The following is a 27,213-nucleotide window of genomic DNA, read 5'->3' as shown; positions in this document are numbered from 1 at the left end:
TGCATTATTTTCAAACGTGTATATTCATGCATTTCAGAGGGAATTACGTTCAGTCCATTTGCATGTCTAGAGAGCAACTTTCAGCTGACGGCAAAAGGATGTAACTATGACGTTTGTGGTTAATAGGCTGGCTTCAAAGGCATATTTAAAACTGTACTGTGCTGCAACTTCCGTTCACATTCCCAAAATCACATCTGCAAGTTAAACTGAACTAAGATAACATAGAAACTTATAGTTTTAGAAGGAGGTTTCATTTTACTTACTTTTAATTCTGTCACCTTTTATTTAACTGAAAAGGATTGTCCTCTTTATCTATAGCAGAATAATTCTTCACGTTTCTCCACGGCCCTCTTTTAAATATATTCAACCACTTTTTTTACACACACATAACACAATAAACAATATTTGTTTTGTATTCAACACAGTTGCAAGTCTTGTGAACATGTGAGCATTCTTGCATGTCGTTTCATTTCCCTAAACTCTGTGCCACTTTTCAGCACAAATCAGCAATTCAAATTCATGCAGAGAGCACAAACATCTGCGGTCGACCAACATGTTTCCTGTTGCTTAAAAAAAAAAAGCAAGAAAAAAAACATTTAAAAAAAAAGCAGATGTCAGAGCGACAGGAAGGCTGCTGTCCGTAGGTGCGTTTAGAAACTTGTCACACACGCCCTCATCTAGTCTGCGCCTGTTTCCTTTACTGGACTTCACCACTCAACAGATATATGACTCAACTCAGTAAGACAGCCTCTACATGTGCAGCTCAATGGAAAATGTGCCTTATCAAGGTCTTCAGTGTCATATGTAAGTTTTTAAGCAATTACATTATTTTTTTGTGATTTATTTAAGGTGCAAACAATATTTTCATGTACATTCATATTCAACTTCCTCTGAACATTCATTTTAATCTCATTTGACAGATTTCACTGCTGTTTGTGCAGCTAATAATCCTGAAGATGGTAAGAAACATGTTTGACACACTGACAATGCATTACAATGTATTTTATGGGCATTGCACTGACTTTAAAATGGCAGTTTAAAGTTAATTTTGCATTTTATTTAACCAATAAAAGCATTTAGCTTCATAGCCAAGTTTGACTTGGCTGTAACACTTTGTCATTAACCCAAAATACACAATAAATAATGAAATATATAGTTTCCAGGATCATTTTTGTAATTGTAAACTAAGTGACCTAATCCACATTTATGCATTCAATGTTTTAATAGCCTGCGCTGAGTCAGACTCAGACTAGAATAATGTTTGGGAAGTAAAACATGAGGAAAGTTAACATGAGGAACATGAAGTACTTTTTTGTCCTTAGTCTGGTAGTTCCTATAGTCAGACACCTGCTAGTGCAAGTTTATATTTCAGTATTCTGCTTTTCCAGTGTTAGGCAATAGTTTCTGCTTGTGTTGATTTGAACTGCGTTTTATTGTCAGGTGTTATTTTGTCCAGCCAGTGTCTCTCTCTAGAACAGCGTTGGCTATTTAAATTCCTCTGTCAGCTCTATTCAAATCATATTATGCTTAATTTAAGTGGATTTAAATTCACCTGTAGGGTAGTTTCATACGGGACCACAGCAGTCCACTCAGGGCCGCAACTAAAGATTATTTTCATCATTTATTTCATCTATTGTTTTGTCTGTGAAATGTCAATTCCCACAACTTAAGGAAATGTATTTGAATTATTTTATACTAAAAACACTCCTCTTTTGTCGATCAATCAATCGATTATTCATGTCATCTCTAAGTTCGCGATTACTGTTGTTGCTATTTAAGTGTCCACCTGAGATGTGGGTAGAGCACAAATGCTGGCTGTTCTGATCCAAATTCTGTTCTCAACACTTCTCCTCTCAGTCACGGCCATGTTTGAAGTTTCTCCAACCAGTCCTCTGCCAAAGTCAGCAGTGGCTCCCACGGACTATGGTGAGATATTAACCTCAGTTGTGCCGCCACATTAAATCCTGTAGATTTATTGTAGGTTTAATGTGGAAAGATGCAATCAAGTCAGTATTTCAGAAAGCGAAGATGATGCATTTTGCAAGGCCTTTGCAAGAAAATTCACCTATAATCAGCATGTGCATCATTGTAGCCTACTGCATTGCTTTTGGACAGTAAAATCTACACCCACAGATGCATCAGGAAGCAAATGTCATCATCTGTGAAAATAGCATGGGTGTTGTCAAAAAGACAACACCCAACAAAGACGCTGTGTAAATGTGCAAAATCAAACTGTTGTTGAAATATATACAATAAATAATTTTAGTTATTTAATATACAATTATTCAACAATTATTTTTATTTCAAAGTATTTCCCATCCAAAAAAAACATCGCAAGCATATGTTGTGAAATCATTTCAACTGGAGTCTGTAATTTTAAATTGATGATTATTGTTATTATTTTTAATGTATGAATGTAACCAGTAGTATTTTTGATAAACTTCCAGAGCCTCCTGTACCATCTCTGCAGCGACAGTCAGAATGGTTGGATGTGTTCCCCTCTGAGAAAGTGGAGCTCAGCTGTAGTGTCTCCGGCAGCTCTGACTGGACCTTCATCTGGCACAGAAATGGACACGAAGTACAGGATACAGATCCAAATGTGTCATTGTCTGCAGGGGGATCAGTGCTCACAATCACTGCAGCAGCACAAATGTATTCTGGAAATTATTCCTGTAAAGGCAATCACAAAACAAAGAGCGCTACCACTGCAGCAAGTAATTCAGTGGTACTCACAGTTTACGGTAAGTTTCATCATATTCAATCATCCATATTTTTGCTGGATGTCTGGACAGCATATGGTATAAAATAACTTAAATGGTACCCTTTTCTTTCTCTTCTCTGATTAGAAAACAAGCCCAGGCCCATGTTGAAGCGTAGTTCAAACTATGACAAGATGTTCCCTGGAGAGTCAATCACCTTCACATGCACAGTCGATGTGTCCTCTGGATGGGAATATCTGTGGTACCACGATGGAAATGAAATTCCAGCATCTAATAAAAGTACTTACATCATAGGTGATATAACGCATCCAAGCAGTGGACAGTACCACTGCAAGGCCCGGAGAGGCAAAAGCCCATTCTACACAGAGGAGAGTGACACAACAACTCTGCAGGTGTCTGGTAAGCTTACCTATGGGCTGTGTCATCACTTTACTACCAGCTAACTGCACTTCAAACCGTGTGACCTCTTCATTCGTATCTGCATACATGAGCCTTTATGCATATGTTTTCTTTCATCTGTGAAACTGGAAGTTTACATGATGTACTCAACATTCATTCCTTCATCCTCTATTTTTCTGATGCAGTAACCTAATTTAGTTTAGTTTTATCTTAGATTGCTGTGGAGATTTTCAAAATGTCTTTCTGGTATGTATTTCTAGACCCACCTACACCAACTCTGAAGCTGCTCACCCCCTGGCTGGATGTGTTCGAAGAGGAGACAGTGGAGTTGGGCTGTGAAGTCAACGGCTCTGACTGGACATTCAGCTGGTACCAAAATCAAAAACTGCTCGAGGAGGACGATATCCTGACCCTGGAGTCAGAGGGATCATTGCTCAACATCACCTCTGCCTCTCAAATTTATCAAGGAGGCTACACCTGCAAAACTCACCTTGAATCCAGGAGAGTCAGCTCTGGATTCAGTAACGCAGTTGATATCACAGTTTATGGTAATAATAATATGATATATCAATTCAGCTATCTTAAAGAAATAGCCAGTTAGCTAAGCTTAGCACAAACTAGAAAACTAGACTTGATTTACCTCAAAGGTAATAAAACCTGTCTACTAACCTGCACAGTAGTTAACACATTATATCTTGTTATAACTTGTTTGAATATGATTCATCAGTTATTTTTTAATAATAATGACCAGCTCACTTGTTTGACCTGTACAGAAAACAAACTGTATGAAATAATTCATTGTGGTTTTAAGTGGAGGTTATGCCCTGGACTATTTCTTGACTTGGAGTAGTGATTTCTTGTCTCCACCATGAGATTACTCTCACCTTCTAGGTCAATATGCATATATTTTATAAAATGTCAAAATGTTACTACTTCTTAATGTTAATATTCAACTCCATATAGAGAAGGCTTCATTTGGCTTGTCAAATAGTGATATAGAGTATATGACTGCTTCTCAAGTTTTGTGGTTGAGTCTTGCAGTAATATGGTGTAAACTGCCTTTATGTTTTAGAAAATGTGCCAAAACCAACGTTGAGCAAGAATCCTGGGTTCAAACAGATGTATGCTGGAGAAACAGTGAACTTCACTTGCAATGTTGATGTGTCCTCTGGCTGGGAGTATCACTGGTACAGAGATGGGGATGACCTCCGCGACACTGACAAAACCATCAGCGTCCAACTCAGTCCTTCTAATAGAGGGCCATACGTGTGCATGGCCACCAGGAGTACAACATCAACAGAAAGCAGTGAGGAAATAACACAAGAAATTCTTGGTAGGTAAAAACAGCACAGTTTTATTTAAGCATTGTGTTTACAGTTAGAAATGTATCATTGTTTGCTGTAAATTTGTAAAGTGCTAATCATTCATCATGTGTTAATAAAGGTGTCATTTTGTGTTGTCACTTAAGGCTGACAAAACTTCCAGGCTGCTCTTGAATTTAGTGAAACAGCAGCATTTTGAGAGCATCTTGCTTCCGCTATTTCATGCTTTTTCTGTTGAAACAGGATGTGGTGTAGCATAAAGCAGGGAGGGATCGCACACAAGTGTGTCCTGTATGCGTAAATTGCAGTGGCATATCACCTAGGGTAAGAGAGTGTGTTTAGTGTAGGGTGGTGTGCTTTTGTTGCTTAACAAAGTGAAAAAGTGCTTAATCAAAGTGAAACTTATTGTTTATGAAACTGACCCCTGCTTTCTTCACATTCATACTTGATTAAATCAGTGCTTTTTAATCGTTTCCTGTCTAAACCATGTGAATCATGGTGCACTGTTGTTTAGATCAACAACATCTTTGGTACCTGAGGTTGAGTGGCCTGTCTTCACATGACATAGAGCTATTAATTTGGATTTTGATATATTTTTAATCAACAAGGCCACTGCAGGCCTGCTTGTAACTATTTGTGTTAATTTTTCTTTGGAGGGACCTGGTGGTATTCAGCTGTTGTAGTCATAAGAGTTAGAAATTAGCAAAGCAAAAGCACACATATGTATTTAACAGTTGGATTATGAGACAAATTCAATGAGAATCTACTTTTTGAAAAAATCACGATTCGATTATTCTTTGTCCTCTTTTATGCAACCTATTTGTGTTGACATCCATTTTGTTGTGTACATAAGCAGGTGCAATAACTTTGCTTTTTTGAATTTTAGCTTGAACCTATTTTATGCTTTATACTGTATGATAAAATCAAATGCAATACGTTTACTATTAATAAAAAGTGGCTAATGTGTCTGTTTCTCTTTAGAAATTCCTGTTCCATCTTTGAAGCTACTGACACAGTGGGCGGATGTGTTCCCCACTGAGAGTGTGAGGTTGAGCTGTGGGATGGACGGCAGCTCTGACTGGACATATATGTGGCACAAAGATGGACACAAGGTCCAGGCTGATGATGTTCTGTCGTTTGACTCGAATGGAGCTACTCTTACCGTCAGTTCTGCTTCAGCTGCACATGCAGGAAAATATACCTGTAAGGGACACCTGAACGACAGGTCTGTCAGCAGCAACTTCAGCTCTGGACTTACGCTCACGGTTTATGGTATGTTTCCTTTTTTTAATTCATGTCAAATAAAGAAATACAATTTGTAAACTGCTAAATCAATGATAAGAAATTCTCTCCCAATGTTTGGTTGAATTAAAGATTTTTGTGGTTTAGTTCAGGAGACTAGAGTGGGATGAATATATGTTTTTAAGGACTAGTTTATTTCTACACTGGATGCAGTGTAATTTAAGTCACTGACAGTTTACTTACTGGTATGTTTACTTACCCTCAGATAAGAGACCCACAGTCATACTGATGCAGGATCCAGAGTACAAGGTGATGTTCCCTGGGGAGTCAGTGTCCCTTAGCTGTCACATTAATGTCTCCTCTGGATGGGAGTACCTGTGGTATAAAGATAAAAATCCACTTGGCAAATCTGGAAGCAACTACCTAATCGGCTCTAAAGCTACAACAAATGGGGGGTCGTATACATGCCAAGTAAAAAGAGGCACGAATCAAGTCTTCCTCACTGACGCTAGCCAGGCTATACGCCTTGAAGTTGAAGGTAAGTTTCTGCTGACTTCCTCTAAACATTCATTTGTAGTATACAGGCGTTGAATGAGCTTTCCAGTTGTGTCTCAGCAGGGCATCTCTGGTCACTTGTGATCCTGCTCTATGCTTTTATCTGGTGAGATTTTTAATGAACCGTTCAACTCCAACAACTGTTGATATCATACATGTCTTCTCTGTGTATTTAGAGAACAGCCCTAAGCCCTCGATGACTCAACAGCCAGATGTTGACAAGGTGTACACTGGAGAGTCAGTGTCCTTCGAATGTAAAGTTGAACTCTCGTCTGGTTGGGAGTACCTCTGGTACAAAGATGGAGCACTACTGTCCTCAAACAGCAGTAGTTTTAACATCCATAATGCCAATTTATTAGATAGTGGGACTTATAGCTGCATGGCCATAAGATACAAGACAATGTACAAGACAAAGTACAGTGACGGGTGGTTCTTACGCATATCTGGTGAGCCTAAGAAAATTACTTTACGATGTGATGTGTATTTCTTAGAGGAATAATACTGCTTTTATCTGTGTTTATGATTTCATGCTATAACATGTTAAAATCAAATACAAATAATAATAGTGGCTAATGTGTCTGTTTCTCTTTAGAAATCCCTGTTCCATCTTTGAAGCTACTGACACCGTGGGTGGATGTGTTCCCCACTGAGAGTGTGAGGTTGAGCTGTGGGATGGACGGCAGCTCTGACTGGACATATATGTGGCACAAAGATGGACACGAGGTCCAGGCTGATGATGTTGTGTCGTTTGACTTGGATAAAACTACTCTCACCATCAGTTCTGCTTCAGCCTCACGCCGTGGAGAATACAGCTGCTCAGGAAAATTCAAGAGCAGACCGGTCAGCAGCAGCTTCAGCTCTGGACAAACACTTGATGTCTATGGTGAGATTTCTTTTCTGACTTCTTAAACAGACCTTTGTGAGAATGGTTTTTATAGATTCATTTTTAGCAATTGTTTTATTTTGACTCTTGTCACCCTGGAAGACGTGGCAGGTGGGATTTCTCTATTAAACAAACAAACAACAGTAATTCTAAAAGAATAGCCAGAGCATTACCTCTGTCATATCTGTCCTGTTCAGTATGAAGCTACAGCCAGGAGACTGCTTTCATATCTAACATGGGGAAAAGGGTAGCCGCTGGTTTTCTGGTGACCAGATGACTACAAGTCTCCAGGACTTCCGCACGAAACCTTCCATTACGTTTTCACACTTTGGTTTTCGTTTAAAATCGTCATGCTAATCTAACCATTTCCTGTTGTAGCTTTGTATTTAACAGGCGAGAGTAGTTTCAATCTTCTCACCTACTTGTCTGCAAGAAAGTAAAAGAATGTATTTCCCAAAATGACTTTCTTTAAGCAAGATGAAAAAAATAGCCATTTAAAACATCTACTTAAAGGCCAGCTTCTCATTTCTCTGAGCTGTGGCGTGTGATATATGTAAAATTGTTGCTATGTTTATTGTTACCATTTGTTCCTCAGAAACAAAACCCAGAGTCATACTGACGCAGAATCCCATTTACAATGTGATGCACACTGGAGATTCAGTCTCCTTTAGCTGTCACATTAATGTCTCTTCTGGATGGGAGTACCTGTGGTACAAAGATGGCAGTCTACTCCACACATTCGGCAAGAATCACACCATCACTCCTGTTAAGACGGCAAACACTGGATCATATACATGCCAAGCGAAAAGAGGAAGCAATACAGTCTTCCAGTCAGACCCAAGTCAGGCTGTAAGGCTTGACATCAAAGGTAATTTCTTTATTGACTTCCATCCAATGTTTCTCTGTATGTGCATGTGTTGAATGCATTTATCACAGCTTTGATAATAAACTTGATTGTGTTTCTAAAGAGCGCCCGAAGGCTGAAATAGGCCTGTTAACTGGCTGGTCAGAGGTCTTCTCCACTGACAGCTTGGTGCTCAGATGTGTAGTGCAGCAAAGCCAGGACACGTGGAACTACACTTGGTAATACATACTGTGGGATAATGTTTTCTTCCTGCATCCATGTGCGCACTGTGTGGATTCTCACCTCTCTGAAAATTTAAACGTACAAAAATTCAACAGGTTCAGAGAGGGGAAAGGAATCAATCTGCTGCCCTCTGAGAGACATATAGTCACACCCCACAATGATGCTGAGCAGGGCGAGTACACCTGCCAGGGCATCCGCAGTGGTCGACCATCTTATTCAAAAACCAGTAATTCCTTCCAGACCAAGAACCTGCGTGAGTATAACTTAAGCCTGGAGGTTATGAGTTTTTATCCTGCAAATATGCATCCTCACTTTGATTCTCTTTGTGTTTTTCATCTGTAGTTTTGAAGAGGAGGGTGCTTCTTTCCATCTCTGGCTGTATCTTCTTTGGCATCATTGCAGTCTTCCTTGGATGCATTGTCCTCAGACTCCTTCGCAAAAAAGGTTTTGCTTCTTTTTGGGGACATTTTGAGAGAAATTGTTCTAAAAATCTTCATCATTAAGGCAGCTACAACATTGTTATAGTAACAATGTATTAATGACAATGTGAAAACAATGCGAAAACGTGGTCACTTGTAGTGATGAACCTGTAGTGAAACCCACTGTACACTGCTCAGCACCATACTGGAGCGTATATCAGCTAAAGAGGCAGATGTTTCTCTCAAAAGTTGGTGCAGATCACAGACAGATTAACACAGACAGTCAATATTAACCAGATGACTAAAAACAACTCAAAACCCTTGACAATGTTGCTTGATGTGTAAATAAGCAACTGTTTGCTGACCGAGTTCACCTCATTAACTTAAATGGTGAAGATATGTCGATATTGTGTTCACACCTTGTTTTCACTGCTTCAAAACTATGTTTCATCTCAAAATAACAAACAAATGCCGCAATGAGGTGACCTATTATCTTTTCTGATTACATAGTGGAGGATGACGATAAGCCAGAGGAGGAGAACCTGTTTCTCACGATGGCTCAGCTAAAGGACTGTCCTGGTACGTTGACACCACCTCTCATGGCTTGTGGTTTTGGTCGCTGTTTCCACATATGCTGCAGATACAGCCCCACCAGTGATTCATTTCATGAGTTATTTTTGAAATTACAGTTTGTGAAACTACCTACTGACATTGACAGGTTTGAGTCTGACTTTCATAGTTTGCTTTTAGCCGTTGGTGCTCTTGTGTTTAAGTTCCTTCCTCCATCCTGCAGATGCGCCCTGTCCACTGGTTGAGTACATCACCGATGCATCACTGAATGCTTCATCTAAAGGTAATGAACCTACAGAGGAGTACAGCAGACGATACTGAAAGTTCCTTGGGTGTATCCTTCACTGACATCTTTTCTTGGTTGCTTTTTTATTAAATCTGACCTGCAGAAGGGGACGAGACTGGCATGATTTGCAGTGAAACAACACCGTTACCAATATCGCCGCAGGAGGACCAAGGTAATTAAGTTATATTTCAAATGCACTTTTGCAATTAAACATTTACTCTGTGATGATAGATGCTGTGCCAATTCATCTATAACTGACACATAATGTATTTCTAATCCGAGTTTCCACATTTCACTCTTTCTAGCTGTGACAACTGAGAGCCATGATTCAACAGAAAGCAACGGTGGGCTGGTGTCCTTTAAACAATGACTGAAGCTCTATTTCCTTAAGTTAAGCAGATAATTATTAACAAGTCTGTATAGCAGCTGCAGCCCTATGAGGCTTTAATGGCTTTAAAATAAACGTTCTGGATGTATAAAAAACATGAGACAAATCCAGTGCAGAGCAAAACTTGCATTTGTTCTACACTGGGCATTACTTAATAGCACAATCCTGTTGAGAATCATACATATTTCAATTCACATTGTATTAATGAATTGGCTGTAAAAGGCACTGTTAAAACATGAAATATTATTTATGTGATCAATCATACACTTTGTTATTGTATGCACTGTACATACGTGATGCGCTTAGCAGGAGAATTTATAAAAATCATCCTTTAGTTTAGTTTGAATTCTTTGAACAAAATCTGTGTAGATAAAAGTTAGTCTTCTCCAAAGAAAATATCAAAATAAAATAAAAAATAAAACAAAAAAACTAAATGTTGCCATGAGTGTTCATTCAAACTACTACAAAATACTGATCTGCACCATCAGATGTGACTGCAAGAAACACACATACAACCAGTGGGAATTTCACAAGTCTGCTGATTTTACGGTTCAGTCAGCGGGGAGAGGAGGTACACCTATGACAAAACGGGACAAAAGGCACAAAAGAGAAAGACGGTCATTATCCAGACAAACCATCATATCAGAATGTTTTTATTGACACAGAACAAGCATGTAGGCCCACAACATACAAAATACTTACTGTCCCACATCTATTTGAGTATATCAGCCAGTTTCTCCACATAGTAGTCATAGTTCTCCTGACAATCCTCCCAGGGTTCAAAGCTCTGGTCCTCCTTCTCCACATACGTTTCCCAAACATGTATGAAGTCAGACGGCTTCATCATCCGCAGTTTGCAGCCGGCACTCACCAGAGCCCGGAGTCCTTCTACTATCTCCGGCTCCTCCCATTCAAATAGACGGGAGCAGAATATGCAGATACGGACCTTTTTGCGCTGCTTGAGTATGCTGGCCAACTTGGCTGCACAAGACACGCAGGGACTGGATGATACATACCATGTGACTTCAGCCTCTTGGGAAGCATTAGGGAGCACCTGGTGAGGAAAGAATGGAGAATTGTGGAGGCATAAAAAGATTAACATTATTATGTTATATATAACATTATCACAAGTGACAATGCTTTGCGAACAAAATGTAAATCAGACTTCCCATGGAGTTCACATATTTGAAATGTGACATTATTGTAAGAAAAGTTGAGTGTGAGCACTGTTTTACCTGTTGAAAGAAGGCCTCTTCAGCATGAGCTGTGGCATGTTCATCCTCCATATAACCTTTCAGAGGCTCTGTGCTGCCTCCTGGTGTATCCACTCTGAAACACAGTAAGGTCTTGTTCCTCCCTGATGAGTACTCCACATTCCTGAACTGAAACTTGAAGTAGAATGGGCTCATCTGTTCTCTGGTGGAGATACGAAGGAAGAGTTTCCATAAATCTTAATAAAACATGTTGTATGTTTTCTTTCCAGTGAACACCAAAGCAAGCAATTCAAAGAACACTTAGTTTGACAGCAGTCACCTGATAAAGGTTAGATTAGCAAGAAAAAGTGAGAAAGCTGTCAGCATGATGTATCTATCACCAGTGCTTTCAAAGTAATCTGTCGCCTTTAATCATGGTGTATGATAGTGTTATGCAAGGAAGTGAATGCCTTTCCACCTGGTTTGCCATTTCCAGTTACACTGAGAGCATGAGTCATTCATTTTGTGATGAATTTGTCAACCATCCAAGACACAATAAAAACAGTGATGATGGTGAGTCTTCCATAGAGACTATGGTGACACAGCGAATAGAACACCAATGAGGCCACCACGGAGTAAACTGATGTTTTTGTAAGTAATTTTAGCTTCCACATCATTCCACGATCTGTGGACATGCCAGGCCATCCAGCCACTGTAAAAAAACACATACCCCTCCTGTCTTTCTTTATTAGTCCCACGTTACATTATACATAAATTGCCAGATGGGTTGCACAAATAGATCTCCTATAGCTTTGATATCAAACAGCTAATACACAAAAGGATAAAGACTGGGGAGCAGATGCCTGGCGTAGTGATATAGCAGGGGCCGGCATCTGTGTCGGCTCTGTGACTCATCCCTATTCTTGCCGCTGGGTTAGTACGGATAGCAGGTGCAAGTTATTAGTATCCTTCCTCACTGAAATCAACTAACATAACCAACATATATTTGGGAATATGACTTAGACAAAGACATGAAAAACAATTTCAACCACAAAAAACACCAGATGAAGAGAAAACAAGTGAAAAAGCATGACACACTGTCTCTACCTCCTATGGTGAATGTATTAAATCTTACCCACCCTGTGACAATCTCAAACGGTGGCAGTTCTATGGGCTGAAACTCTCCATTTTCTTCACTGTTCTTCGCCTCTGCTCCTGTTGCCCCTTCACTCCCCACAGTCCTCTTCTCTTCATCTGTCTCGGGCTGCTCAGTGTTCTTCTCTGGCTTTTTCAGAAGTTTTTCAGGCTTTTTCACAATCTTCTCCTTCCCCTTTTCCTTTTCTTTGTCCTTCTCTTTGTCCTTCTCTTCATTTGTTTTGTTTTCCACCTTCTTCTCTTTCTTCTTGACACTGACCCGGCTGTTTCTGTCCGCCATGATTTTGTGCAAGTGAGTGAGTGTTAGATAAAGAGAGGGAGGGAGAGGGTGAAATAGCACTCAGCCCAAGTGGAGTGATAACCCTAGTGCATTTACAGAAATAGATCCTATTGTGTGCCATGGTTGGAGTCACAACATGGGATACTGTAGGTATGGCTCATTTCACTGCCCCCACTCTTTCCATGGGCTGGCTGTTAAAAGGCCAAAGGACAACACAGAAGTGAGTTCCCATGTGTTGCATGATTAAAGTAGGGTAAGACTGGACTTTTATCTTGCACACACTTTATACAGTTGCCAAATTAAGAAGGAAACTACCATATTCTGTGTACAAGTGTGCAACTTCAACCACAGTGACAGGTAGCTCTTTAATCCACCAGGCTTTAACTGTCAACAGGCCAGCAGCAGGCGGGTTATTAATAACGATGCTTGGCTGTGTGTGTGTCTGTGTGTATGGGTTACCAGGGTTCTCTCGATACTAAACACCACTTTTGTTTGTGCCAACTCCATTAGGCCTTAGCAGTACACCAAGGCCAGCTTAAGGGCATCCCAAAAAGGGGAAGATTGGGAGCAGTGCAGCACAAACACACAAACAAACATGATGTGTAACAGAGTGTTTGTCTCTGTGCTATTAATAAGAGTGCAGGAGTGAAGTGTGGCCCAGTGTGCATGTGCCCATGAACAATCAATCTATGAAATCCCATCAGTATGGCCCTCTGCTGAGGCCATTGTATGGGGGAGGGGAAAGATTGGTTTTGTTAGGGTGTGGGTATTTTTGTGTCTATGTGTGTCTATGCGCAGATGGAAAATGGCTTTCTGCACTGCAGATGTAATAACTTGAGGCATAAGGGAGAGGACAGGAGGGAGGGGGCAGTTCAATTACAATTTCCTCCCCTCCCTCAGTCTCACTCTCTGCCAAGTAATTCATTTCAGAGGCAATTACCAATAGGACCGCAGCCCAGCCTGCTCGTCTAACTCATATGGATGAGCTGTCACAGCCGGGGGGGAGGGAGGGAGAGACGCCTCAGGCTGCTCCACACACACTCGCAAACAACAACACACCCATGGGGATGAGCAAAAACACACTGATACATTCACATGGATATATCAAGCAACACATCTAAATCCACAGAGACAACCTGGGGCGAAAATCATTAAGATCACAGCAATCTTTTTTTATAATTATGATCTATCTATCTAAGTCTGTCTCACACAGACTAAGACACTTCCTCTGAAATGGTTTTCAACAACAAAAACAGTGACACTTGGATGAAGCGTTTTGGTAGTTGCTGAAAAAGAAATGAAAAGAAAAGAAATTCTTATGACAGTCCTTAAATCAGACCTATTGCAATTCCTGCATAGCCAGTCATCTTCAAATTGATTGATGCTGTTGTCTCACTGTTCCGTATTACTCACAAAACATCAATCAATTCACCAGAGCAATTTGTGCCTTCTCATGTACCATTAATGAACAAAAGTACAGCAGCTACATGTAATCTTCTGCCACTTATTTCCAAGTACTCTAGTAATGAGGTTTTGTGAGCCTTATTGGCTTTGGAGAAAAGTACTGTGTAGGATGTGACTATTGCCTTCCTGCTGACTCAAATTTAACTGTAATGGAATTAAATGCAATTACCCTGCATCCCCACTGGCCCAGTCTAGAGTAACAGAGTCCCTGAACAAAGGCAAACACACACACCAACATTCACACTTTCTTTTTTAAAGCAATGCCTTGAAAAATGGCCTCAAAGTATTTCAGTGAGGTCGACAAAGCAAAAGCCTCTGTTGTGCCACACATGCACATCCTCTGCTAGTTTTCTGGGCCAGAAGCAGGGTCAAACCCATTTCAGTTCCTGAAAGTTCAGAAGTAGAATTGGACATGAAATTGAAAAAAAAAAGTGTTGATAAAGAAAATGAAATGGAATTGACCTCCACTCTGAAAGAGCACATGTGGAGTCATAAAGGACAGGCCGAGGAAAATATAAAAATGAATTAGGGTTAAAAAAAAAAAGATATATCTGAAGAAGATTTTAGCGTTTCTCCAATGACTAAAAACACTGCGTAACATGCATGCAAGCATGAGTGCACACACATCTGGAAACTGCACACACCTCTGCATTCAGAAGTCAAACTCATTTATTATGATGTCCCAGTGGCATACATAGAGGGGGAAAAAGAATGCTTAGCATGTTGAATGTTGAACGAATTGTTTAGCAGCGGACATCTTCCTTCAAAAAAATCTAATGAATTAGCCACAACCTGGTTACTGTGTATCAGTGGACATAAATCATATGCTACAGTATGCAAAAACTGACTATTTTGTTGTTGTTGGTATGTCAGTGTTAGCTAGTACAGACACAAGCTGTCTTCAGGGGTGGGAGGATAGAGAGGGGGGCTTCATGGTCTTGTGTTTGTCTGGAGACCTTGATCTGGCAAAATAATGTCAAAGTAAATGCTTTAGTATTGATCTGCTTCTAGTCCCCTCGGTCCACAGCATGTGAAATGATAGTCCGTGTGTGCAGGCTACATGGTAAACAGGCAGCAATCCACACCTACATGTACTGCAGTCTGGAAAACCCTTCTTAAGACTGAAGACTGAGCCTCCGCTCTGAAATTCTGGGTGATTAATTCCATCTCATGCCAAATGGTCTGTAGTACGAGGACTATGTTATGCTGCTAGCTCAGTTCAGAGAGAAACAGATGTTGGTATCCAAGAAGCAACTTTACTGGAGATATAAAGCCTCCAGTTACTATTTAAGTAAAAGAAATGCTGACTCTTAGCTTTAAGTCCATAATAATCTGTAGTTGGCTTTGAGGTAGATGAGTGTCTCCAGGTTCTTTGGCAAGACAAGGCCTCTCTCTGGCCGCAGACAGCTCCCAGCAGTAGTGAAAATGCTCTCCACTACAGTGCCACATGCAGGTATGGTAAACGCCCTCTTGGCCACCTGGGCAAGCAAAGGAAAGTCAATTGCTTTGCGCCGCCAGTAATGCAAAGCCTCCTCGTCTGTGGGTTCCTCTCGTAGGTAAACAGCCAACTCCTGCTCGAGGCTCTTGGCCTGTGTTGTGGGTCTCTGCTTGATGAAAGAGAACAGCTTACAGGGCCGAGAAAGAGAAGACACGGGTGATGGAGCTGGAGCAGGAGGGGTCTGGGATAGAGGATGTAGGTCTGTGTTGGGGTCTATGGGGCTGGAGGCAGTGGAATGCTTGGATAACTCTTCTAAGAGAACTTGTCTGTGCCAGTCAAGGCTGCTGCTCCAAGTGAGCTTGAACTGGGGGTCCAGGGTGGTGGCAGTGATGTAGAGGGGGTCCTCCAGGATAGGGGACAGCTGACTCTCTACAGCCTGGCTGAGGCCCACCAGGAGAGAGGGGCAGTGGGGGGTCGACGTCTCAGAGAGATGCTTCCGAAGGCCCAGAACGCACGGCAGAGCCAGGCTGATGGACACATGTCTATCTGTCTGTATGTCTGCCTGTCTGTCCCCATACACCATGTCCCAGGCCTCAATGAAGGGCTCCAAAGTGTCTGTGAGCTCCCTCAGTAGGGCTCTCTCTGAACTACCCAGGGCAAACTTCCCCGGACCACTCATCTCCTCCAGGAACTCCACTGAGTCCAGCAGCCGCCGCAGCACCTGCATCAAAAAACACAACACAAAAAGTTAATATTTTGAAAACTGGAAACACACTCTTGATTTTGTCCTTGCAGAGATCTTGCATTTTTCAGTCTTATATTATAAATCCTGCTGAAACAGCTACATAATCAGGCTATGAATTTAATTATTATGTCCACATACTGCAGACTGGCAACACTTTAGTTTAACCCCCTATCTAGCATTTATCAGCAGTATGCAAACAACTGATAAAAGGCATATAAAACACATGACAAGACAATACAACATAGCTTTAATCATATAGAATGTCTTCTTTAGAATGTAAGTTAGTGTACGACTGCATTGTAATGTATTATATTACAGACAAATAATTAATTTCCTATGTTCTACTTGTACTAATTCCTAAATAGTGGGGCTTAAAGTAAAGTGCCATCTGTATATATATAATATGACATACCTTAAGCTGAGCAGCCCAGTCTCTTGCTGCAAGAGGGGTATTTCCTGGTCCCCCTACGGTCAACCCAAGGCCATCAAACACCTGGCTAAGTTTCTCAGGCGGGACAGCAGAGGTAATGTAGTTGTAGAAACAGGCAGCCTTGGCCAGTGTGGAAGAGAGCTGTGAACAGGAGCGTAACCCTTCTCTGACACACTGTTCAAGAGAGCGAGAGAAACAGTCCACCCGACAAACACCCAGACCCTGCTCCCACGAGTCTTCCCATTCTCCCTCCTCTCCACCATCACCGTGGCCATTCCTGATCCCTTCCCCCACGTTGTTACCATTGTCCACCTCCTCATCATCTTCATTTTGCCCATTGGCGAGAGTAGGTGAAACAAGGAAACCAGGAAGACAACATGGCTTTACTGTTGTTCTTGCCAGGAGAGGGCCCGCAACTACACGAAAGGCTCTCCCTGACACGCCATGAGAGTGACACACTTCATCAAAATCTGAAAGCACACGATTCCCAGAGCTTCCCCCAGTCAGGGGAAGACACGCCAGGAGAGCTGAACGCATCTGCCAATCAGATGTAAGAAAATGGCAGGTGACACCGAGGTACCTACAGACATACAGAGAGAGAGAGAGAGAGAGAGAGAGAGAGGCAGACTCTTCAGTGAGGGAACAAAACCAAATGGGAATCATGTTGTGTTTGCTTGGTTTTACCTCCTTACCCTGAAGTGGCTCCAGTTAAGCCCCTCCAGAGATCCAGGCTGAGACTGAGGGCGTGTGCTGAGGCCAGGGCCTGACGGGTTGCCAGCTGTGCCTGGTAGGCGTAGGCTGGGAGGAGCTGGCTCTGGATGTAATGCTTCGTCTCGGGAGTGTAACGTGGCTCCAGGAGCTGAAGCAGCTCTCTGAAGCCTTGATTTTCCACTATGGACACTGGCTGCAGATCACGCACAATCATCTTAGCTATAGCCTCAGAGATCAGAACCTGTGGTGACAAAAACCAACACAAGCCCTCATCATCACAAATTCACCACAATGAATACTTCATAAGTCATAAATAGCAGCTTGGTTATTTGCATCTCAAGCGATGATGGACTACAACACACACCTGACGTGGATCATGTCTGTCAAACTTGGTCACCCCTCCACCAGAGCCTCCTCCTACTCCTCCCTCCAGAGATCCCATTCCTCCAACACTCCCTCCTCCACCTCCTCCTCCTACTCCCACTCCAGTACTGATGGGGAGAGTGTAGCGGCTATTGCCTCCATTGGTGGTGAAACTATGCAGGGAAGCAGAGGAGTAACCCTCTCTCTTCATATCTTTCCTTTTCACAAAGTCATCATACATAGCTTGGTGCTTCCGCTGAACGGGAGAGAGACAGTGTGGGGCACAACAATGTTATTGGTTGTCAGGGAGAACAGTTAATACACTATTTAGGTGTATACATCTCTACATCACACAGCCTTGTTTTAACATATATGGAGGAAGACACAGTATGAGTGAATCCATCCTTGTGGAGAAGCAACAGTCTCTACAGTCAGGTTATATATAGCTGACACTGTAGTGTGCATAAAAAGATACTGAAGATCCAGCTGTTTCCGCTGAAGCTGACAGAAATATGATGAGGATGAGAGTAAGTGCAGATGCCTCATCCCTGCATGTTAACAAAGACACACATCTTATTTAGAAATCATTACCTTGAGATGCGTTACGAAGTTGGACGTGACACTCCTCTTCGCCTGGATTCTGGTGCCACAAGCTTTGCAGTTGGACTCGATTTTGCCATTTTCACCTTCAAACACAATATTAAAGTAATCCAGAATAGACACCTTCGAAACTGACGCCATTGGAGCCCACAGTTCCTCCGCTCCGAAGTAAAAATCAACTTGCTATCAAGGACAATCTGAGTCTGGGGTATCAATCTCACCTCGCCTCTAAGCATGAGCGCAGGCCAGCGTGTTTACCTCCCAATCCCTGCTCACACATCAAAAATGTTGCTGCCAGTTGCGCAGACAAAAGAAAATTAAATTCCAAGCAGGAGTTGCGTCGCTTGCACGGCCGACATCGGCCACGATCGGGCTACAAGGGCTGCTGCGGATGTCTGGAAATATCAATAACATAATAGTGAGGCTACATCCGCTGTTTCTGCGCTCCCATCCGTCGTTCGGACGCAAGTGAAGGGGAGGCAGAGCGCCGTGGCTCATGGAGACATGCAGACAATATTATAATTGGACCAGGAAGTACACACAATAAACGGGAGTTTTCGTTTCCCGTTTCGACAGTTCCCGGTAATGTTCGGCTGTCCCCAGTCGAGCTGCGTGGATCTGAGGGTGGTGGCGCTCAGTCAGATGCTTTAATTATGCTCGTGTCGCTACAGTAAGAGGAGGCCGCTTTCCTCTGATGTAATATTTGGAATTAAGATTTCTGTTTATAGAATAAAAATATTCATCTCTCAGTAGCAGCTACTCAAAAAAAAAAAAAAAAAATCAGAGAAAAAACTATTCCGAAAAATTACATTAAAGACTATTTGAATCCACTCCTTTATAAAGAACAAAGAAGTTGTAAATGATGTATGAAAGTAGTACTGACCATTTATCAAAACATTTCAGACAGGTTGTATTTATATCCATCTATCTATTTTCTTCTGTTTATCCGGAGTGGGGCATCGGGCTAATCTGGGTGTTCTTCTCCTGAGCTGTGCTTCTGAGCTCCTCCTGGGGGATCCTGATTTGTTCCCAGGCCAGATGAGATATATAATCCCTCCAGCCACATCTGGGTCTGCCTCAGGGCTTCCTCCCTGTTGGAGGAGCCCTGACGACCTCCAAGGGGGGACACCCAGGAGGCATCCAGACCAGATGCCCAAACCACCTCAAATGACTCCTTTCGATGTGAAGGAGCGGTGGCTCTACTCCGAGTTCCCTCTGGATGTCCCAGCTGGAACGTAGATCGTCTGGGAAATCGAGAGCTTCGCCTTCCAGCTCAGCTCCACAACAGTACAGCACCTGCATCAGTCCATCTCCCGCTCCTTTTTACCCTTATTCATGAACAAAAGCCTGACATAAACCCCCTTTGTTGGGGCAGCAACTCACTCTCAACCCAGAGGGAGCAGTCCACCGCTTTCCAGCAGAGAACCACGGCCTCAGAGTTGGAGGTGCTGACTCTCAGCTGGGCTGCTTCACGCTCATCTACAAACTGTACCAGTGCATGTTGCAGGTCACGGTCTGAATAAGGCAACAGGACTACGTCATCTGCATAAAGCAAAGACGCAACTCTGAAGTTCCCAGACCGGACTCCCTCCTCACCTCGGCCGCGCCTCGAGATCCTGTCCATGAACATCACAAACAGGATCAGTGACAAGGAGCAGCCCTGGTGTGTGAGAAAGTGTTTGACTTTGTGCTAAGAAAACGGACACAGCTCTCACTTTGGTTATGCAGGCACTAGATAGCTCGTAGCAACAGCCCCCGACACCCCATAGTCCCACAGTACCCCCCATAGGATTCTCCAGGGCACACGGTCATAAGTCCACATAGCAAATGTATGGATGGCCAAACTCCCATGACCGCACCATCATCCCCGCAACCGTAAAGAGCTGGTCCACCTGAATATGAGATTCGAAATCAGCCGGAGCCTCCTTTCAATCAAAGGTTCTGTTTATATTCATAATCTTACAGACTACAACACAGCTTTTATTGAACGTCGAAGACAGCAGTCACAAACACATTAATCTCACACATTTATCAGTGAGACAGTAGAAACAGAACAAAAATCAAACATAATCTACTATCAATTAATAATCAAGTAGGAACTGCTACATCCATAAAAACTTCACCAGGAGGATCACTGTTGAGTTCAACTGGTCCGGAAACATAACCTACTGACTCCAGTCCATCTGTGGCCACAGGATCTTCTCAGAATCATCTGATGGAATTAGTTATTTTGCCACCATGTCCAACTGGGCTGTTGAGAATTTCTCCTGGAGGCTGTGTTTGTCTCTCAGGCTGAGCTTCAGGTCCTGTCTGGCGATCAGAACTGCAGTCTGAAGGGTCGCAATCTCAGCTGACAGCTCTATTACTGCAATATGGCAGAAAAAAGGAGAGAAGGTGAGGGATGAGGAAAAGCATTCAACCAGTAGTACACTAACAACAGTTTCATTTTGTACACAAACATAAGAGTACCATCATCTCCAATAGAAATACAATGTTCTTTTTAAATGCCTGATTAGAGGTGTCATGTCACATGTAAGTAGGGTTTTCATTTTATTTATTTTTTTTAAATGTAATATGTCACATTCCCCATTTTGACTTAAATAACTTCATCTGCCAGCAAGAAAACAGATCTTCACTTTTTCTTCCCATTATCTAACTTTATTTATCTATTTTTTTAATATGCATTTCCATTTGGCTCTTTGTTTTGAGTGTGCAAATGCACTTTCTATACACTGTCTATACACTCTATAGAAGATTCCTACATGCTGAATATAAAGAATCTAATGTGGCCCTGAGAACTGAATGCACTTCAACTAAAGAAAACACATTCAAACAGATGAAACACAAGCAAATGAAGAAACCGTCTTCACTGACCTGATAACACATACTGAAAATCTGCAATAAAATGTTTCCAGAGGACATTTAAGTCCAACAAGCATGCTCAGCCAAACTGCAGTGTCACCATGCATCACTCAGCTCATTTTTAAATCATTGACAGGTTAAAAGTGTTTCTGTATTTGGTGGTGTTTTTCTGTACAAGCAGCATGTTTAGTTATGCTGCGTATGTACAACTGTTGACACATGGCTGTTTTGGTATATTGTGAAAAGACCGAAAATCTGTCCTTAGTAGTGTCAAGTGCAAACACATCAAATCAAAATTATGTCTTGGTTATATTATTAAGTGATAACATATTAGAAAAGCAAATGTTTGACTGCTTTAAACCTAAACCAGAACAAAACACAGACTCTTTTGGATCTTGTAGCATCATACCTTGCTTGAATGACGACTGTGCTTGTTTAAGGGATTGTGGCACCAGAATCCCGAACCATTTCAATGGATCCTGCTGAGGATTTTGGTCACTTTTTCTTGCTTGAGTAACTTCAGGAGCTTTCTTACTACTTGCCTCTTTCTCTGTGTTAGCCTTTTTTGGTTTGTTTCTTCTCCTGACACCTATGAAATACCACAACATCATGAATAAAAACTGCATTAGTTTAGTTTACAACATTCCTTTCCTAACACCACGTGGACAATAGTAGACTCACCTTCTTCTTGAGGTCCAATATCCTCTATTGACCCCACATCCTTTCCAGTCTCATTACTACACTTTTGTTTAACCCCTTGTGTGCAGAAATCCACCTTACCGCTGTCCAGAGTTCTGCAACACATAAACGCAAGTCATAAAAATAGCAAATTCATTTCCAGTAGCCAACAATTAACCTGGTAGCGTTCATTTCCCCACCTGGCATTAACATGGACCAGTGGCTCTATCTCACTCGCATACTGGAGTGCAGAGACTTGTTTATTTCCCATGGAATATCGAGCCTTGGAAATGGAAAACCATCCCTGTGGAGAGAGATGGTAACTTAAACACAGGACTTCAAACAGTAAGAGTTGCACACATGGACTTGGCAAATTTGAGAAGCAGCACTGATGTTGGTTGTTATAGGATATGAGGCCTGCAATCTGATGCTTATTTTCTCGATTCATCGGTTAATGGTTTGGTCTGTAAAGCATTAGATGATTATAAAACATTGCCCATCGCAATTTCCTAGAGCCCAGGCTGACACATTTCATTTTTAGTCTGATCAACACAACAAATCTAAACGATATTCAGTTTACTAACACACAATACTACAAAACCCAGCAAACCATCACAAATGAGAGGTTTGGCAAACATTTAGTTATTTACCAGAAGTGCTGTTTTAACTGAGTTTAAAAAAGGATCTTTTGTGTAGCTTGCATTCATTCATAAACACATATATAAACAGAGATACATGTCTGAGGGTGGAAGGCTTGCTAAAAGGACATTACAAGACATTACTCTACTCTACTTTCTGTGCTACCTGCTCTATGAGAGAGTTCAGAGTGGCTCGTTTCTCCTCCAGTAACTCCAGCTGGTCCATGAAACGGAGCAGCTTTTCGTCCAGTAACAGAGAAGACTCCTCACATTCTGACAAACCCATGTCGACTGTATCTACTAACTCAAATGCTTTCTTCTACAGTCTTTACCGCGGTCGTTTCTACTGGAAATCAGCCATTCAACGTAAAAAAAAAATAGCCTGCGCTACTTCCGTATAGCATCATGTGACGTATGACGTAAATCACGTGTGGTTAGACTCAACCCGTCGCAGTAAAACACAGAAATCAGTCAGGACTTCAGTTTTGAAGGCAAAACATTAGTGCATTTGAAGTAATTTACTCGTATCACCGTAGCAACCAATACTCACAAAATATGCTGTTATGTTCGTAAATAACCCAAATGACAACATTTTATCTTGCATGCTCAATGTCGTTGCACTCTGATTTGTAACCATCCTACAAAAATATGGCCAAGAAATTTCTGGTTCTGTCTGCTCGTGACTTTTCCCTTCATCAAATGAATTTAAACAAGAAAAGCTCAGTTCCCATACCGGGAGTCGAACCCGGGCCGCCTGGGTGAAAACCAGGAATCCTAACCGCTAGACCATATGGGACCTACATCTTGTTTAGTTCATCTATTTTTTTAAGCGGTTATCGCGATGACTTCTGTTCTCATTGTGACTGTGTTTGGCAAATGTCTCCGTGTACGGCTGGTGAAACGACAAAGCAGGGCACAGTGACAAATAAGACTAAGTTATGCAGCCCAGCTATAAACCGCTAAACATGCTGAAACTTAGCATACCACAAGCTAACTAGGTTTCATGTAGCAGGCACATCGCGGGTACATATTGTGGAAAGCCTGCCTTATGTCGACGTTAGCCGATTCTTTCGACCAACACTGAACTTTAAGAAAACGAAAACGACAGCTTTGTCTTCATGTAAAAAAAAAAAATAGGCGTAAATGTTTGCCATTTGTTGTTGTAGATTTGAGGTATCCCGGGGATACTCTGTGGATCTGTTGAAACATTAGTAGCTCCTGCTCTCTGACGACAGACAGCTCAACAAATAACCTTTCCCCCCGCATGGCTTCATAATGTCTTCTGTACGGTGATTCACTATGACTCCCAGTAGCTCGCCGTGATCGTATAGTGGTTAGTACTCTGCGTTGTGGCCGCAGCAACCCCGGTTCGAATCCGGGTCACGGCAGGGATAAGATCCCTGACACGGCTTGGGAGGACAACTTTTTCTCTTCACAAAGATTACGGACTAATTTATCGTTTACGAAATATTTTATTCTGGTAATTGCAAAGTTAGGACCTGTCGTTCATTGAAATTATACTGATTTTCAGACATCTCACGTGAACACGTTTAAATTGCTTTCAAGGTGGATAATCTCTGGACATAATTATAGTGTATTATTAATATTAAATGGTTATTTATGTTTCCGTATGCTTTTATGCTTCAGATCAGCCCGTTTCCTCTCATTTCACATGGACTATAATAATTTTCTGTGACAGTTCTTGGATAAAATATGTTTTTAATGTTTTTTTTCTAATAATGTAATCAGATTCATCTACTCACTGTTTTCTCATCTTATATAGTTTACACTTTAAATGGTAAAAATGACACACCTCTTTATACTTTATACTGCATTTTAGAGCTGAATAAAATAAGAAAATCCAATATAAAGAGGATTTTAAAAATGCATAAAAATACCCACTAGTGTAAACTAAAGGAAGCACTAAAACCCATTATAAATTGGTGTGTCCTTTGCAGGCTGTGTAGTGATACACTTTGGCAGTGATTTTGAGTCACTGGATCAAAGTATACTGAAAAAGTGAAAAAAATGATTTCTGGTAATGATTTGTCACTAAGTCAAAGTCAACACAGAAAAATCCATTATTTTGAATCAACATGTTCATGTAAAATAAATCAACTATATACTGACAAACTAAATAAAGGTACTGCATGAAACAATAATAAATAAATAAATAAAACAATAATATTTTAGCCATAATTTTCACTAATACTGGCAAGTCATTATGAAGGTATTGAAATAACATTGTTTTTGTGTTAACAGTAATTCATTGATGGTCCCCATCTCAGTCTCCAGCGGTTCAGCCCGCGGTGCTGAGAGCTGAGCTGACCGTCCTCCTGCTGCCAACAGAGGCTTTAAACTGAGGAAGAGGACGCAGCCATGTCCGGAGGGAATATCTGATGAATAGCCAACTTAAAAAGGACTTCACTGCGGTCATACAGTTAGAGGTTAGCAGTGTTTTAGGTCAGTGTTGCTCTCACAAGGTTGCCTCCTACAGCCACGTCAAAGAAGAACATGTGGGAAAGATACCTCGAACTTCACCCTTCACCGTCTGTAGACATATCACTAGTATCATCGTCATAAAAACAGGGACGGTCTTTCGGGGTAAGAGACGCGTTTTCATTGGTGGTTGTCACGGTAACGTCCAGTGTTCCGAGATGAAGAGCCAATCAAAATGCCCGCAGATCGCATGTGCCGCTAGTTCTATGCATTCGGGCCTCTGATTGGTCCTTGCAATCACAAGTATCCGCCCCCTACTCTAGTGACTTCCGTGTTTGAGTCCCTCTGCACTGATGTGGCTTGTAGTCAGAGACCATTGAACTGTTGGACCTCAAAGATATTGTTGAATTTATCTAATACTCCTTTTTTTTCTAAATACAAAGCTTAAACTTTTAGTGGCTGGACACCCAGTTTGATAGCATCACCGGTAAGGACAAAATACACATTTAGCTTGTTAACTTTGTCTGCTATAAAAAAAACTCTAGCAACTAACTTTTTTTAGACTCATTATCAGTGCAGAGCAGGAAGTGCTTATTCAAACTGATATACATATTATTTTTAAGCCTGTTGTGGATGTTTTTGAATGGTGTTGACCATCCTCTCTTGTAACAGGCGATGGATACCACATCAGCAACTCTTCATCCCTACTGGCCACGAAACCTGCTGATTCCCACCTATGTCGCCAACGACAGGTCCATGTCAGAGATTCTGGCCTTCCTGTTTTCTGTGTCTGGGGTGTTTCTTCTCGTGACCTGGCTGATCACCGGCCACACAGGGACCACCGTCAGGCTGGGCACATTGAGGCGTCTGGCTGTGTGCTGGTTTGCTGTTTGTGGTTTCATCCACAGCGTCATTGAGGGCTGGTTCTCGCTGTATTATGATATTATTCCAGGAGACCAGAGTTTCCTGTCACAGCTGTGTGAGTACAAACAAGGAGAAAACATGTTCAGAAAAGTGCGATGGTGCAGTCAGGAAGGGCTCTTTTAAACAACATGTTTTAAACTTCTATCTCACAGGGAAAGAATACTCCAAAGGAGACAGTCGATATGTAATGTGAGTTCATTTTTGCACAGAACCATGTTGAGCTTTGACATAAAAACAAGCTGTAACTAACTGTATAATGAATATTTCTTGCCCTATGTAGAGCGGATAACTTCACTGTCTGTATGGAGACTGTGACTGCATGGTTATGGGGACCTTTCAGTTTTTGGGTCATGTTCGCCTTCTTAACTAACAAGCCCTACAGATTTGTTCTGCAGCTCATCATTTCATTAGGTAAGATGATGTGGTCACTACAAAAACTGTCACTCATAAGCAAATTTGTTGTTGTTGATCGTATTTACATGATGGGTATTTTGCACAATCTGATTCCAGGTCAGCTGTATGGAGCAGTGCTTTACTTCTTCCTTGAGCACAGAGACGGTTACGCTCACAGTGAGTTGGGACACCCGATCTACTTCTGGTTCTACTTTGTGTTCATGAACATGCTGTGGATCGTCATACCGCTGGCGCTCATTGTGGACGCGTGGAGACAGCTGTCAGCAGCCCAGACACACACTGACAGCACAAAGTCACACAAGTCTAAGAGGAAGTGACAGCACAAAGAACAGACTGACAACTGGGGGCGACATAGCCTTCACTTAATGTTGCTGAAAGAACACTACACTGAAAGCTGATGCACAAAAATTATTCATTGTTTGGAGATGGACAGGCTTCAACTAAGATGTCATGTTGTACCTGCTGTATTATGCGCCTTGAATACCCAATAATTGTCTGCAAACTAAGTATTTCATTTTGAAATGCTGCTTGTTCCTTGTGCACGTGACAACAAAAGCTCTGAATTTTGTTCTGGCTTTGTAGAGCCTCGGGGAGAGGAGGGAAATAAATAATTGTTTTCCCAATATCATCTTCAGTTTGTTGGTTTATTATATATTATAAGTGCATCTTTCACACGGAGCCCATATTCAAGTATTTGGTCAAAGTATTCGTTTTTGTTGCTTAATAAAACCAAGACTGTTGAGATCCTCTTTAGTGGGTAGCTCCTTTTATATAATCCAATCAGTTGAGTATGTTTAATCCACTTCAGGCATACTTTACTTTAAGATTCATTTTCATTGGTTATGTGCTTTTACACACTTTGCAACAAAGTGCACTTCACACTGTTGCTGAGTATTTTCCACTACAGCACACTATTTTGCATGTCTGAATGCATTTACCCTTCCTTTGAGGCAGCCTCCTGTATGTCCATCTCACTATGGCAGCAATGAAACTCAACAGTTGGGATAA

The 27,213-nt window shown here is 41.6% G+C and overlaps 5 protein-coding genes and 2 non-coding genes across 7 annotated transcripts; 3 read left to right on the top strand and 4 right to left on the bottom strand.

The window, feature by feature from the left end:
* The first annotated feature begins 684 nt into the window (after nt 1–684).
* Nucleotides 685–10,195, top strand: LOC139209645 (basement membrane-specific heparan sulfate proteoglycan core protein). Its single transcript, XM_070839441.1, has 19 exons — nt 685–804; nt 921–959; nt 1,858–1,926; nt 2,448–2,741; nt 2,847–3,119; nt 3,380–3,667; nt 4,192–4,452; nt 5,423–5,713; nt 5,949–6,221; nt 6,415–6,684; nt 6,831–7,121; nt 7,717–7,989; nt 8,090–8,204; nt 8,304–8,461; nt 8,551–8,652; nt 9,138–9,206; nt 9,421–9,480; nt 9,587–9,655; nt 9,789–10,195. Exons 1-19 carry the CDS (start codon nt 726–728, stop codon nt 9,851–9,853), a joined length of 3,339 nt encoding a protein of 1,112 aa, XP_070695542.1. The 5' UTR covers nt 685–725; the 3' UTR covers nt 9,854–10,195.
* An 83-nt stretch (nt 10,196–10,278) lies between these two features.
* Nucleotides 10,279–12,546, bottom strand: LOC139209646 (probable C->U-editing enzyme APOBEC-2). Its single transcript, XM_070839442.1, has 4 exons — nt 12,204–12,546; nt 11,107–11,287; nt 10,574–10,925; nt 10,279–10,448 (listed from the first exon to the last, which is right to left on the bottom strand). Exons 1-3 carry the CDS (start codon nt 12,497–12,499, stop codon nt 10,584–10,586), a joined length of 819 nt encoding a protein of 272 aa, XP_070695543.1. The 5' UTR covers nt 12,500–12,546; the 3' UTR covers nt 10,279–10,448; nt 10,574–10,583.
* A 2,102-nt stretch (nt 12,547–14,648) lies between these two features.
* LOC139209282 (zinc finger BED domain-containing protein 4-like) lies at nt 14,649–17,113 on the bottom strand. The gene is made up of 2 exons (XM_070838930.1): nt 16,559–17,113; nt 14,649–16,122 (listed from the first exon to the last, which is right to left on the bottom strand). The coding sequence occupies exons 1-2, from the start codon at nt 17,111–17,113 to the stop codon at nt 15,280–15,282; spliced, it is 1,398 nt and encodes a 465-aa protein (XP_070695031.1). The 3' UTR covers nt 14,649–15,279.
* Nucleotides 17,114–20,247: 3,134 nt separating this feature from the next.
* On the bottom strand, nt 20,248–22,781 carry LOC139210128 (coiled-coil domain-containing protein 115-like). Its single transcript, XM_070840106.1, has 5 exons — nt 22,595–22,781; nt 21,991–22,094; nt 21,794–21,906; nt 21,522–21,701; nt 20,248–20,615 (listed from the first exon to the last, which is right to left on the bottom strand). Exons 1-5 carry the CDS (start codon nt 22,712–22,714, stop codon nt 20,476–20,478), a joined length of 657 nt encoding a protein of 218 aa, XP_070696207.1. The 5' UTR covers nt 22,715–22,781; the 3' UTR covers nt 20,248–20,475.
* A 371-nt stretch (nt 22,782–23,152) lies between these two features.
* trnae-uuc (transfer RNA glutamic acid (anticodon UUC)) lies at nt 23,153–23,224 on the bottom strand. Its single transcript has one exon. It is a non-coding gene; the product is annotated as a tRNA-Glu (tRNA).
* Nucleotides 23,225–23,744: 520 nt separating this feature from the next.
* On the top strand, nt 23,745–23,816 carry trnah-gug (transfer RNA histidin (anticodon GUG)). Its single transcript has one exon. It is a non-coding gene; the product is annotated as a tRNA-His (tRNA).
* A 1,726-nt stretch (nt 23,817–25,542) lies between these two features.
* Nucleotides 25,543–26,833, top strand: LOC139210220 (3-beta-hydroxysteroid-Delta(8),Delta(7)-isomerase-like). Its single transcript, XM_070840226.1, has 4 exons — nt 25,543–25,846; nt 25,944–25,980; nt 26,072–26,202; nt 26,302–26,833. The coding sequence occupies exons 1-4, from the start codon at nt 25,543–25,545 to the stop codon at nt 26,520–26,522; spliced, it is 693 nt and encodes a 230-aa protein (XP_070696327.1). The 3' UTR covers nt 26,523–26,833.
* Nucleotides 26,834–27,213: the final 380 nt, after the last annotated feature.

Source organism: Pempheris klunzingeri, chromosome 11 (assembly GCF_042242105.1).
Source record: "Pempheris klunzingeri isolate RE-2024b chromosome 11, fPemKlu1.hap1, whole genome shotgun sequence".
Taxonomy (NCBI): Eukaryota; Metazoa; Chordata; class Actinopteri; order Acropomatiformes; family Pempheridae; genus Pempheris; species Pempheris klunzingeri.
This window is presented reverse-complemented; position numbering and strand designations above follow the sequence as displayed.